Raw genomic sequence first — 13,593 nt, 5'->3', positions numbered from 1 at the left:
GTATATGTAAGCCACCATTGATCAAAATGCCATGTGGCACAGGAATCTATCTACCTTAAAGCCCTTGTCTGATAATTCTCACACTGGAGTTACCTCTAGTAACTATCTTTGGTATCTTCCTTTGGTTCTGTATTTGTATTCATGTCTGTGTCTAGTAACGTTCTTATGTGTCCTGTGTATTGTAAAAGATCATTTATACATGGATTCTGTTAACTTCCTCTAAACAAATGCTTATGCTTATTATAACAAGCATTTAAATTGCCTTTATTTAAACTCTAAATTTTATCTCCATTGCAGTAAACAGCCATTGAAATCCTCAAAAAAAAAAAAAAAAAAAAGAAAACAAAAGAATCCAACTCACACTCTAGACTTCAGATCATGACAACCAAATCCAAGACCTTCCCAGTCCATCTATGCTAACATAAATCCAGATCCAAGGTAGAACAGGGGCACACACCTGCATCCCAGCCTTTGGGAGGCTGAGACCGAAGGATCTTAAGTCCAAACTCAGATCAGCCTGAGCTACTTTTAGCAAGACCCTGTCTCAAAACAACAGAAAGACCCAAAGCTCCGAAAGTCTCTCTGGGGTCCAAGAAGCATGGCTTTAAAAATCATCTTCCACAGTTACCCAGAATTTCAGGCTCTGTGCTACACTGTCCTCCTGTCCCCTCCCTCTGAGGGAACTGCCCCTGGGTGGAATTTCTCCTTGCAGACTCAGACAATGTCTTCAGACTAATAAACGCTCATTAGAAGGACCTGTCTCACATCCCACCTGTCACCATGGCGTCCAGCCTGTAAACCTGACCCTCCACTGCCTCTCTCTCCACTCTACCCAGCCCCACCCCGGGACCCAGGCTAGGGTAGGAGCTTATAAATGCAGGCTTTCAGGTGTCTGTTCCCCTTCTGGCATCCCAGCTGCCCTGGATGTCACTGGAGGACCCGGAGGGGGTGAGATCTTTGAGAGAGAACTTGGGAAAGTGGGTGGGAGCTGAGAGGGGACCCTGCAAATGCATTGGTGTCCAGGAGGCAAATACTACCCTGGATGGCCAGTTGTCAAGGGATTTGGGTCTTCTGTGTCCTTTTCCTGTAGCTTCAAGTTGAATTTGAATCAAGAAAATGTCTTGAGGCTTCTAGAAAGAGCCTAGAGTGAGGGGGAAGGAGGGGATATGGTGAATTGGGAGGACGTCCCTGAAAACACTTGTAAGAGGGCCAAGAACATGGTCAGCAGTTATCACAGGTCAAGTCAGTTCAGAACAACTTCCCTAAAGTGTCCCCAGTGCCAGGTGCCACACTGGGCAGAGCTGGAGACAGGAGGGTCTGACCTGACTCCATCCTCCTTGAGAATCATGAGTGGGAACAGCCAGGTCTCAGAATCTACAGTCACTGCTACCATGCAGGGGCAGGATGGATGCCATAGAATCTTAATGACATCCCGTCTGGATTACCATGTCTTGGTCTTCCAAGGATTCTAAGATCTTTCAGGCTGAGCTGAAAGTGTAAATAGCAAGATAGGAAGGACTTGAATTCATTCCCCCAAGCTTCCTGGGGTCTCTCCATGAACCAGACTCTAACACTGGGTGGTACCTGGGAATCTAGTGTCAGTCCAGTGGGGTCTGCTTAAAAGGAGTTCTCAGTCCGATGAGGAGACATCACAGAGAGTCTGGGGAGGGAAGGAGGTCAGAGAAGGTCAAGAGGAGGGACAAGCTGAGCCAAGTTTGGTGTAAAACTGCAAGCCAAAGTCCAGAACTGGCTATGCCTAGGGCAAGGTCACAGAGACCCAGCTGGACAGGCTGGAAGGGGAGGAGGCATTTCAGCCTTTCTAAGTACTCCTGAGGACGTGGGACTTTATTTGTGGGCTATCAGAAGTCCAAGGGGGGCTGTGAGCAGGAGAAAGGAGTCCTCAGCTCTGCTGTAGAAAGACCCTGTAGAAGCCAGATGTGGTAGTGAAAGCCTATCATCCAACACCTGAGAGACTAAGGCATAAAGGTGGAGAGTTCAAGGCTAGCCTGGGTAACTTAGTGAAACCCTGTCTCAAAATGAATAGTAAAAGGAGGGCTGAGGAACTAGTTTGGTGGCGAAGGGCATTTCTAGACTCCATCAATAAGGGATAAAAGGTGTGGCTCAGTACAGTTATCCAGCTGAGGTCAGTACCCCACCCTGATCCTTTTAACCAGGTGGAAGGAGAGAGGAAAGAAGGAAGGAAGGAAGGAAAGGAGGGAGGTAAGCTCTCTAGGGCTTTGTGTACAAAGGACCTACTCCTGTAGGGCAGACTACAGGAGTGCTAAAGCTAAAGGGGACCCAGGAGTCTGTCCCCATGGGAAGCTGGATAGAGTCCTGATCCAGGGCCATGGGGATGAGAGACCCAGGAAGTTATTGAATAACACTGGGGTCTGCCAATGCTGAAAGGAACAGAGGCCCCTCCAGAGATAGGGACCAGGAGGGAACGCAGGTGGAGGCTGTGGGAGATGGAAAACAGGCCAGTAAAAGTAGGTCTTAGTCTAACAACATGCTGTGCATTTGTCCTCTCAACAGTCAGGAGGCTGAGACTAGAGGATCATGAATTTGAGGCCAGCCTGGGACATAAACACTGTCACTAAAGACAAAAGAAAAGTGTGTCCCACACAGGGGATGCACTTCTGTCTACAGAAGGGTGACAGGGACAGATGGATTCAGCCTTAACCCGTTTTTATCATTCCCGCCCCTCAGATCTCTAAGACCTGGACCATCCTCTACAATGTGGCTTCTCCTTGCTTTCGTCTTGCTGGTGTCTGCAGGTGAGGGGCACCAAAGTCAGGTACTGGTCTGATCAAATAGGGTGCCCCTTTCTCCAGAGAATCTGCACCCTGGGACCTGCCAACCCATACTGAACCAGCAGACCTATTATGACTCTATCCCCATTTCCACCTGAGCCGCCAGCTAAATGTCCCTGTATCCTCAATCCTGAGTTACCAGAAGTTCTGGGCCACTTGAGCCCTTGAGCCCTGAGTTCTAAGGATGATCTTTCTTGCTGTGTAAACTCTTTTACCTCTCTGGGCCTCGAGTGCTTTATACCCATGACAGTCATAGTGAAGTCCCAATCACACCATGGAGGTGATACACAGGACAAGCAATCAGGATGGTTGAGACACCAAGAGACATTGGGATCTAGGTTTGAATCCTGTGGCTACCAGTTCTCCAACACTGCAAGTCTATTTTTCCAACCACAGGATGGAGGCAAGTGTCTTCCCTAAGAATTCAGTGTGGTGCTCTATGAGGTGTGTGAGCATGATGGGACAGTTTGGACACTCCAGGCAGGTGCACAGTGTTTCCACATAGCGGCCATGTGAGGCAGAGGACTTGGGGAAATGGCCCAGTGGAAAAAGTGCTTGCTGTGGAAGTGTGAGCATCTGAGTTTAGTACCCACACGAAAAGCCCAGCAGCATGCCTGTAAAATCTCAGAGCTGGGAGGTGGAAACAGGGGGGTCCCTGGGGCTTGCTGGACACCCAGTCCAGCCAATCTATAAGCTCTATGTTTAGTGAGGAAACCTGTCCCCCAAAATAAGGTCGGAACTTTTGAGATGACACAGATGGTACTCGCTGTCAGGCCTGACATTTACACTGTAGAGGTCCTGGATTTCGGGGCCTCTACAGTGGAAAGACAGCCCCTATTGTCTTCATTTACTAGAGAGCAGGTTGGAATCAGAGATGGCCACTAAGCCAAGGTCACCCTGGGTGACAGGCCAACTCCAGACCAACCTCTACCACACATCTTGTGGAAATTTTCAATGTAACCTGATTCTTTCTGCCCTGGAGAGAATTGGAGGGGTGTCCACTAACGATCCTCCTGTTACCCACATGACCTCTGCCCAGGACTCATAGCCTTCCCCCAAGGCAGGCAAGCCTCCCCTCGGCTCTCCCTGTGCTCTGCCTCAGCTGTCCGCTGCACCCAGCCAGAGCCTCCACCCTCCTCCAGCTGGTTCTGGCTGGGTGCAGTTCAATGCCCAGCTGTTCAGCCTGTGCCTCCTCCACAGGACAACCTCACCCTTCCTCTGTTAAGCCCCTCAACTGCCACATCCGCATTCCCACAGCCTCCTGGGCCCTTTGGCCCTATTCCTGACCTTCAAAGGTGGAAAGCAGAGAGTAGACAGTTGGCTTGGTTGTATCAGTCCAGCCCAGGAGTAGGTATCTGTCATGATCTTGACCTTGGAGGAGTGGGACAAGCACATTGTTCAGTATAAGGAACTATGGCTTCAAATGTCCTTCTCTCTCTCTCTCTCTCTCTCTCTCTCTCTCTCTCTCTGTGTGTGTGTGTGTGTATGTGTGTGTTGTTGTTGTTGTTGTTGTCTGGAGGCATGAGCAAGGTCCCACCCCCCGAACTTGTGAACTTCAAAGAGTATCCTTAAACATTAGTGGTGCTGTCTCCCCGTCTGTGCTCTCCTGCTAGGTGTCTTTGACCTCGAAATCTCAGCACTGTATCTGGTGGTATTTGAATGTGGTCTAGGTTGGTGGAGGACTGTCCATATCTGAGTATTCACCCTACAGTTGAGTATCTGAGTCCTTTGTGGGTAAAAACAGATTTTTTTCATTGTATGCCCATGTATATACATCTAGTATGTGTACATGCATGTCAGGCACTGTCTGCCTTGTTTTGTTTTATTATTTTGTGTTTAGGAGTGTTTTGTCTGCATTTATGTATGTGCACCATATGTGTGCCTGGTGCCCTCAGAGGGCAGAAGAGGTTTTCAGATCCCCTGGAATTGCAATTACAGATAGTCATGAGCCACCATGCGGGTGCTGGGAATTGACACTGGATCCTCTGTAAGAGCAGCCAGGGCTCTTAACCAGTAAGCCATCTCTCCAGCCCCACTTTAGTTTTTTGACAGTTTGTCAATGGCCCGATGCTCACTGGTTAGGCCAGGCTGTCTGGCCAGAGAGCTCCAGGGATCTGATGGACTGCAAGCACTGGGGCTTATGGAGTTATAAGCATGTACCACCATGCCTGACTTTTTTACTGAGGTGCTTGGGATTGAGCACGGATCCTTGTGCTTTCAAGGCAAGGACTTTACCAACTGAGTCATGTCCCCAGCCTCGTGGGTTTGATGTTGGCTGTTGTAACTAGGTCTGTGCAGATGTCTGTCATACTTTAGCTATACCTGCCATCACCAACCTGAACATCCACATGGACATCTCCATAATTAAATGGTGTCCTTGGTTTAAAGTAACAAATGTCATCCCAAGCCCTGAGAGACTGAGTAGAGAAGCGTGCCACGAGTTCAGACCACCCTGGTTACATCACAAGTTTTAAGCCAGGCTGTACAACAGAGTGAGACCTTGCCTCAAAACTCTGAATGAATAGATCAATTCATAATGTTACAAGGAGTTACAATGTGCCAGGCAAAGTTCACCACACACAGAGACACCCACAGGCCTCTTCTTATTTCATGATCAGCCCTACTTTTACAATTGGGAAAACCAAGCAACAAGAGTTCAAAGCCTGGCTGGGAAGACAGTTCAGTCAGTGAGCTGCTTACTGTACAGGTTTGAGGATCAAAGTTTGATCCTCAGAACGTGTCATAAGCTGTACGTAATGCAGCACTGGGGGTAGACACAGTGGATTCCTGAGGCTCACTGGCTAGCCAGCCTAGCAGTCAATGAGCCCAGGTTCAGTGAGAGTAATCTAGTCTCAGTACTCGAGGTGCACATGCATGAAGAATGGCACCAGTGATGGGCCTCTGACCTCCATGCGCATGGGTACACTCACGCGCATGCGCACATGGAAACGCAGGCATCGAGGCCTCAAGACAAGTACAGGCAGCAATTGTCAAAACCAGAATACAGAATTTCAAGACAAGTGGGAGAGAAAGAAAGAGAGAGAATTAGCATTGAGTATCTTCCTCTGTCACTTCTACTTATTTATTTCTCTTTGTTTTAAAGATTTATCTCCTTTTAAATTGTGTGTATGCACGCACGCAAGCGCATGTATGCAAGCATGTGCGCGAGTGTGTGCGCATGTGTGTTTGTAAATTTTCCTGAAGGCCGAAAGAAGATGTCAAATACCCTGGAGCTAGAGTTACAAGTTGTGAGCCGCCATGTTGATGCTAGGAACTCTAAACAGGCCCTCGGCAAAAGCAATCTGAGCTCTTAATCCAAGAGTCATCCAAACTCGGGGGTCTTCAGGCAGCAAGTGCCTTACCCAGGAGCCATCCCCAAACCTAAGCAGAGATTTCTTAATGAACAAAAGGAGGACCTGGGCTAAGCCTGTAAAGATAGGATGAGGAGGGGGCAGGAATCTTGAAAAGTAGGGCCTCAGGAGAGGTCTTCTACCTGTGTTTCCCCACAGCGCAAGATGGTGACAAGGTGCTAGAAGGCGAGGAGTGTGTGCCTCATTCGCAGCCTTGGCAAGTGGCCCTCTTCGAACGCGGCCGTTTCAACTGTGGTGCTTTCCTCATCTCCCCACACTGGGTGCTGACTGCTGCCCACTGCCAAACCCGGTATAAAGGAAGGGGGCGGGGTGGGGAATCCTGCAGGGGTATGGGGGAGGTCGTGCGGGGTATGGCTGCAACTGGAAACTTCTAGGTTTGGGGTGCAAGGTCTTGGTTTCTGAAGGATGGGTAGGCTGGAGGTGAAGGTCCTAGGTGGGAAAGGGAGTGGATTCTGACACTGTAGGTTCCTAATGGAGAAAGAGAAGACCACAATGCCCATCTTTCCGGCTCCCAATGGAGGAGGGGTCTGGGCGATGAGGATTTTCTGTTCTGAAGGAAGCAGAGGGGCCAGACCTGGAGGCTAAGTTCCACATGTGTACTTCATCTGGGACTCCTGGCTTTCTTTCTTTCTTTCTTTCTTTCTTTCTTTCTTTCTTTCTTCTCTTTTTCTTTCTTTGTTTTTATTTTGTTTGTTTGTTTGTTTGTTTGTTGAGATAGAGTCTCACCATATAACCCAGTTTGCTCTAGAACTCACTATGTAGACCAGGCTGGTCCACAACTTAGAGAAATCCACCTGCCTCTGCCTCCCAAGTATGATGAGCCATCACACCCTGAAACTCCTGGGTCCTGGAGGGGTCATGATTGGAACAATGACTTCAAGAACTTGAGAAAAGGAAAAAGTTCTCCGAAGATCCCGGGTTATCCACTCTGCCCACTTTGTCTACTCCTGCTCACTCACACAGCTTCATGAGAGTGCGTCTGGGCGAGCACAACCTTCGCAAATTCGATGGCCCAGAGCAACTGCGCTCAGTCTCTCGCATCATCCCACATCCGGGCTACCAGGCTCGCACCCACCGCCATGACATCATGCTGTTGCGACTTCTCCAGCCTGCCCGGCTGACACCCCAGGTGCGTCCTGTGGCGCTGCCCACACGTTGCCCCCTAGTCGGTGAGGACTGCGTGGTGTCAGGCTGGGGACTGTTATCCGACAACAACCCTGGGGCCACAGGGAATCGCAAGTCACAAGGTGAGTGGAAAGATAGAACTGGATATAGGAATTCTAGCAATGCTGCCCTCCGGGGTTCTTGAATGGAGGAGACAAAGACCAAAGGGATTGAATATACCTCTGTCCTCCTCAGTGAGACTCCCCGACACGTTGCATTGTGCCAACATCAGCATTATCTCTGAGGCATCTTGCAACAAGGACTACCCAGGTCGCGTGTTGCCTACCATGGTGTGTGCCGGTGTCGAGGGCGGTGGCACGGACTCCTGTGAGGTTAGAGACAAGAGGGGACTTTGGGTAAAAGGAGGGAATGGGGTGTATCCTAGTTTGGTTTGCTGTTGCTGTGATAAAATACTCTAACCAAAAGCAACTTGAGGAGGAAGGAGTTTATTTAGCTTACAGCTTACAGTTCACCATTAAGGGAAATCAAAGCATGAACTCAAGTGTGAATCTAAAGCAGAAACCATGGAGAGTTGTTGTTTGCTGGCTTGCTTACTGGCTCCTGTTCAGTCTCCCCCTACCCCTCATATGTGTGTATGTTTTTCCTTCATGTATGTCTGTGCATCACATGTGTGTAGGCATCACATGAAAGTCAGAAGACAGCCTTGGGGTTGAAATTACAGATAGTTGTGAATTGCCTCGTGGGTGCTGGGAATCAAACCTGGGTCCTATGCAAGAACAACCAGTGCTCTTAATCGCCTGCCTATCTGTCCGTGTCCAATCCTCAATTTCTTATACAGCCAAGGCCCATTTGCCCAGGGCTGGTGCCACTCCCAGTGGGCTGGATCCTCCTACATTGACCAACAATCAAGACAACTTCCCACAGACATGCTCTGGGCAACCTTTCAATTGAGACACGTCAGATGATCCTGTGTCAAGTTGGCAGCTGAATTAAGACAGAATAGGACAAGAAGGGTTACTTGAATTTTCTTTGCTTTGGGCCAGAGACAATGCTGTACTTAGGTATGGGATGAAGTTCCAGGATCAGTTAGAATCAGAGTGAGGTTGAAAGTGGGTTAGAGATGTGGGCATGGAGTAGGGGAGGCATGGAGGGAGGGAGTTTGATTTGACTCAGGATGGGGAGGATACTGTGGTTGGCTTTGGATGCCATGGGTATGTGGGAGGGGTAAAGAATAAGAAAGATCAGAGTTGAGTTGTGTTTGGAGAGCCCAGGTTTAGTTTGGTTTTGGATAAGGAAGATAAATTTCGGAAGGCATCTGACTTGAACTTCATGGGGCTGGGTACTGAACACGGAGGTTTGAGTTTTCTTGGATTGTGTTGAACCAGAGGAGACTTGGATTGGTTTGGGCTAATGTTGGTGTTTCCTGGGCTACTGTTGGCTTGGGGTTTCATTTAAATGAAGAGTAGTTAGTTAGAATAAGGGTGACAGTGGGTTGGGGTGTAGCTTGGTTGGTAGGGCTACCTAGGTTTCATCTCCAACACCACAGAAGACAGGCATGGTGTTGCATACCTGTTGTCCCAGCCCTTGGGAGGTTGAGGCAGAAAGAGCAAGTGTGCATCCTTTCACTACATGGAATGAAACACTGAGGAAAACCCCCCTCCCTGTTCCCATAGGGTGACTCTGGAGGACCCTTGGTCTGCAGGGGTGCCCTGCAGGGCATTGTATCATGGGGTGATGTCCCCTGTGATACTACCACCAAGCCTGGAGTCTACACAAAAGTCTGCAGCTACTTGGAGTGGATCAGGAAAAATATGAGAAGGAACTGACTCATTGGCCCACCACCTACATCCCTCTCATGGACCACCTGGGACTCTGACCAAGAATCCCCCATTGCTGACCAGCAGCCTCATTCCTACCTGAAACAGAGCTGAGCCCCTCTGCATATCAACATATGTAGTTAGCCAGGGCCTCTCCCTCCTGATGTCACCTGCTTAACACGAAGAAAACAGTGTTGGTGGCGTGGTAGGGTGGGTCTTTGATCCCAGCACTCAGGAGTCAGAGGCAGGTAGATCTCTGACTTTGAGGCCAGCCTGGACTACAAAGTATGTTCCAGGATATCCAGGGCTACACAGAGAAACCTTCTCTGAAGAAAGAAAGAAAGAAAGAAAGAAAGAAAGAAAGAAAGAAAGGAAGGAAGGAAGGAAGGAAGGAAGGAAGGAAGGAAGGAAGGAAGGAAGAGAAAATAGTGTTGATCCATAGAGTTGATCCAACTTTCTCCGTAAGGGTGTGACTTTCTTTCTTTCGGGTATTGTTGTAGTAAATAATATTTCGGGGTCTCTACACCACCTTAGATCATTTAGTTCCCAAATAAAAGACACGAAACCTTTATATTTACAATGAGCCTTAAAGCACTGCAGCTGGGCAGACGTCAGTCCTCTATGCTACTTTGTCCACTTCTGTCAATAACCCCGAGATAGGACTCTCCATGTTCTGCCTGGGCCACTCCTACTCCAAGGGGCCATCCCTCGTGGCCATGGGCTCATGAACCACCTACCCCATGGTGACTTCTTCCTTCTCTCAAGTCCTCCTTCTCTTCTCATGGTCCCTGCTTGAGACCCCAAGCCCAGGAAGTTCCAGACCTGCCTATCTCCTGCCTACAGGCTGTGGGCATCTTTATTAATCAGTCATGGATAACCTGGGGAGGAGCAAGGTTTACACAACAGAAGCTGGTATATATGAGGATCTACTGGTCTTGGAGCAACCAGATCTTGGGGTACAGAATTTAGCACTGAATATAATCAGCACTAGACCAACCCACTACAGGGTATGACAGGAAATAGGTGGCAGACTAGGATACAAAGTCTTCTGTTGGATGTCACCCAGGGTCTCCTTCCCTGGTAAGGGCACATGGCTTCAGGTATGGCTTTGCTCATTTGAATTACATGTCAAATACTGGATCAGGGGTGTGACCTCACTCATCCTTGGTTTTCCCATCTGTGAAATAGGTCACCATAGCATTTGTCTCCTAGGGTATCTGTGAAGATTAAATGAGCTGTGCATCTTAGTGGATCAGAACTGTGTCTGGCACTCTGTCCACACTCATGAGCTGTACATCCCAGTAAGAGGACCTAATACTAGATTTCCAAGATCCACCATTAGTTCTAGGCTTCTTGGTAGCCAAGGCAATAAGGGAAACATTCTCTTTGCCTTGGCTGCATTGGTGACATACAATACAGGCTTGGACAAGGTGAGCTGCCTTGCTGATTGTATCCAGGTCTCAGGTTTGAAGCCTGTGACTTTACCATCCAGGATATAGGAGTTCAGTTTCTGATTCTCTTCAGAGACCCCAAAATGTGATTCTTAGGGTCACTGAATGTTGAAGCCCTTGATTTTGATCATTGAAATCAACAGATTAGATTGAGTGAGGGATTATCATTGCAACTTCTGATATTGTTTTTATTACAGGCCTTTATTGTGTGTGGGTGGGTGTGGCTGTCAAATGACATGAGAGTTGGCTTCCTTCTACCAGTCAGGATTGAATTTAAAAGTTGTCAAGCTTGGTAGCAGACACCTTACCCACTGAGACATCTCACCAGCCTCGGAATATCTATTTATTTATTTATTTATTTATTTATTTACTTATTCATCTTCTCCTGTTAGTCAAGGATTACCTTGAACTTCTTATCCCCCTGCCTCCGCACCACACGTGCTGGTTTTACAGGCATCCACCCCCTCACCTGGTTATACAGAGCCCTGTGACTGGAACCCAGGGCCTCGAGGATCCTAGGCGATGAGTACACCAGTTAGCCTGCATCCCCATCCCACCCTCTCCCACTGAAAGACAAGGTCTCATGTAGACTGACCTAGAACAACTCCTGATCCTCTGCCTCCATTTCCCAAGGGCTGAGGTTCCAGGTGTGTACTACCATGCAGGCTCTGTGGTGATAATCTTGCCCAGGGAAGGAAGCTAGTCCAGATCTTTGGGACTTTGAAGGATATGACCTTGAGTACCCTTATCTAGGAAACAAATGACGAGAAAGATTGGTGACGCTCCCCTTGAATAACCTGAATTCTCATATTCTTGAATCACGGAGTGATGGTAATGTGCACCATAACTTCTATTTATTTTATTTTATTTTATTTTATTTTATTTTATTTTATTTTATTTTATTTTATTTTATTTTATTTTATTTTATTGGTTTGTTTTGAGACAGCTCTATATATAACCCTGGCTGTCCTAAAACTCACTGTGTAGACTAGGTTGGTCTACATCACAGACTACTGGAGCCTAAAATCACAGAGATCCACCTGCCTCTACTTCAAAGTGCTGGGATTGAAGGTGTACACCACTACACCCAGCTCCCAGACTTCTCATAGGAGCAGTAAAATGAGTGATTCAGAGTCCAAGTCCAGGAAGGTAAGAATTTTGGCCTTCTCAAAAAAAAAAAAAAAAGGATTTGTATCTGCAGAGGGCTTGCAGCCCTCTTGGCTACCACTGGTGCAAAGACTTGGTTCTAACTGCTGGTTTCTGAGGATAATCTTGGTCTTGAGGTACAGGACCTTCCTTAGAGCTGTGTGTTGGGGGTCACTTCCTCTTCCACCCTCCTAGCATACCCCTTCACCATCATCCCTGACCTTGCCATCTGGCTATGGTCCCCGGAACACAGACAGCTCCAGGAGCAGCAGGCCCTGCCCCACCCAATCTTAGCCCTGGGAAGGCATCCAGGGTGACCTAGGGCCTACTGGACAGCAGGTGCAATGAGGCCCTCCCCTCCCACAGCCATGAGGGTGGGAGCAGGTCCACCTCCGTCAGCAAGGGCAGGGCCTTGGCCGGCATCTGGGTGCCAACAGGGCAGGGGTGGGGCTGGGGGGGAGAATGAGGGTTTTTAAAGGCTCCCCGAGGAGGCTTCTCAGCTCCAAGCTCACCGTCTGCTGCTCCTGGACACCTGTTACCATGTGGTTCCTGATCCTGTTCCTTGCCCTGTCCCTAGGAGGAATTGGTGAGATGGGGAAGCGGGAGGGGTCAGAGCCCTGACTCTCATGCTGCCTTTGGCCCTGGACATCCCTTTCCTCTCTCCCCTCGCCCCTGCTACATCCTGAAGCACCACCTGCTCCTCCCTCTCTGCCCCTGCACATTGCCAAGTCCCTCACAGTCCTTGCTCCCATGTCAGGCCTCTTTTCCCTCCCATTTTCCAGAACTTTCTCCTCTTCCTTAGCCACCTGATCATCTCTGGGCTTCTCCAGTCTTTCTAAGGAACCCAACCCCTTACCGACCTTAGGACCTTAGATGTCCCTCTAGTTTGTTTTTCCTAGAGCCTAATAGTACAACCCCCAAGTCAGGGGCTTGCCTAAATCCCACACTAGAGCCTTTGGCTGTCCAGCGGTTGTCAACCTTCAGCTGTGTTCTCTACATCCTGACAACTGGTCCCCCATCTTCTCAAGTTGCTCAGTTTCTACCAATAGTCTAGCTTCCCAAATTGGCTTATGACATCAGATGGGTTCCCCCCTTACTGGTGTGGGAGATCTGTCCATGTGCCTTTTCACTGGCTTTTTGGTTTAGTCTGGTTTTGGAAGGAGGAGTCAGGTGGCAGAAGCCAGACATGGGCCTCAAGTATCTTCGTCATTCACTTGCCACCTTGGGTAGGGTCTCTCTCACCGAGTGCAGAGTTCCTGTTAGGCTATACTGACTGTCCAGCAAGTCCCAGGGGAATCCTACTGTCCTCCCACACCCAGCTTTGGGCTTACAGGCACACATCACCACACCTGACTTTTTACCTGGGTCTTGGAGGGTTCAGCTCAGGTCCTAATGCTTGCACAGCCAATACTTGTAACATCTTCTGCCCAGCTCTTGAGAACAAGTTCTGAGCTAGTGTCTCATGATGTAGTATCCATGGCAGTCCTTCTGCCTCAGACTTCTGTGTACTGGGATTACAGAGAAGTGCTGCCGTGTCCTGCTTGTTAGCCTTTCCTCTGTTTCCAAATGCTGTGCTTTGACTCCATCTTCCCTCTCCCTCCTCTTCCCTCAGCCGCAGCCACCTCGCTGTTTCTATCCTTCACCAGCTCCTGTCCTGTCTGGCCGGAGCCCCACTGCACAGCCCTAGTTCCCACTCTGTACAGGACACCCCCCCACAAACCCCAATACCTAACCCTAGTACCCTGCATCACCTGGGCCCTCCTCTCTGCCTCACAGTGACCTGCCTGGCTTTGACTCCTTTCCTGCTCCTGTCCCGAGCCTGCCTCAGAGAGAGAGAGAGAGAGAGAGAGAGAGAGAGAGAGAGAGAGAGAGA

The 13,593-nt window shown here is 49.0% G+C and overlaps 2 protein-coding genes across 2 annotated transcripts in view; both read left to right on the top strand.

The window, feature by feature from the left end:
* Nucleotides 1–2,711: 2,711 nt before the first annotated feature.
* Klk15 (kallikrein related peptidase 15) lies at nucleotides 2,712–9,132 on the top strand. Its single transcript, XM_028785809.1, has 5 exons — nucleotides 2,712–2,774; nucleotides 6,320–6,470; nucleotides 7,145–7,428; nucleotides 7,541–7,677; nucleotides 8,980–9,132. Exons 1-5 carry the CDS (start codon nucleotides 2,735–2,737, stop codon nucleotides 9,130–9,132), a joined length of 765 nt encoding a protein of 254 aa, XP_028641642.1. The 5' UTR covers nucleotides 2,712–2,734.
* Nucleotides 9,133–12,146: 3,014 nt separating this feature from the next.
* Nucleotides 12,147–13,593, top strand: part of LOC114637562 (renal glandular kallikrein-like) — a 4,210-nt gene continuing 2,763 nt past the window's right edge. The window contains exon 1 of the mRNA XM_028785778.1: nucleotides 12,147–12,306. Coding sequence (XP_028641611.1) covers nucleotides 12,183–12,306 — 124 coding nt within the window. The 5' untranslated portion in view covers nucleotides 12,147–12,182. The remainder of the gene's footprint in view (nucleotides 12,307–13,593) is intronic.

The sequence above is a fragment of the Grammomys surdaster genome, unplaced genomic scaffold (genome assembly GCF_004785775.1).
Source record: "Grammomys surdaster isolate TR1022 unplaced genomic scaffold, NIH_TR_1.0 125349, whole genome shotgun sequence".
Lineage (NCBI taxonomy): Eukaryota > Metazoa > Chordata > Mammalia > Rodentia > Muridae > Grammomys > Grammomys surdaster.
The sequence above is the reverse complement of the archived record's forward strand: the minus strand, read 5'-3'. Positions and strand labels throughout refer to the sequence as shown.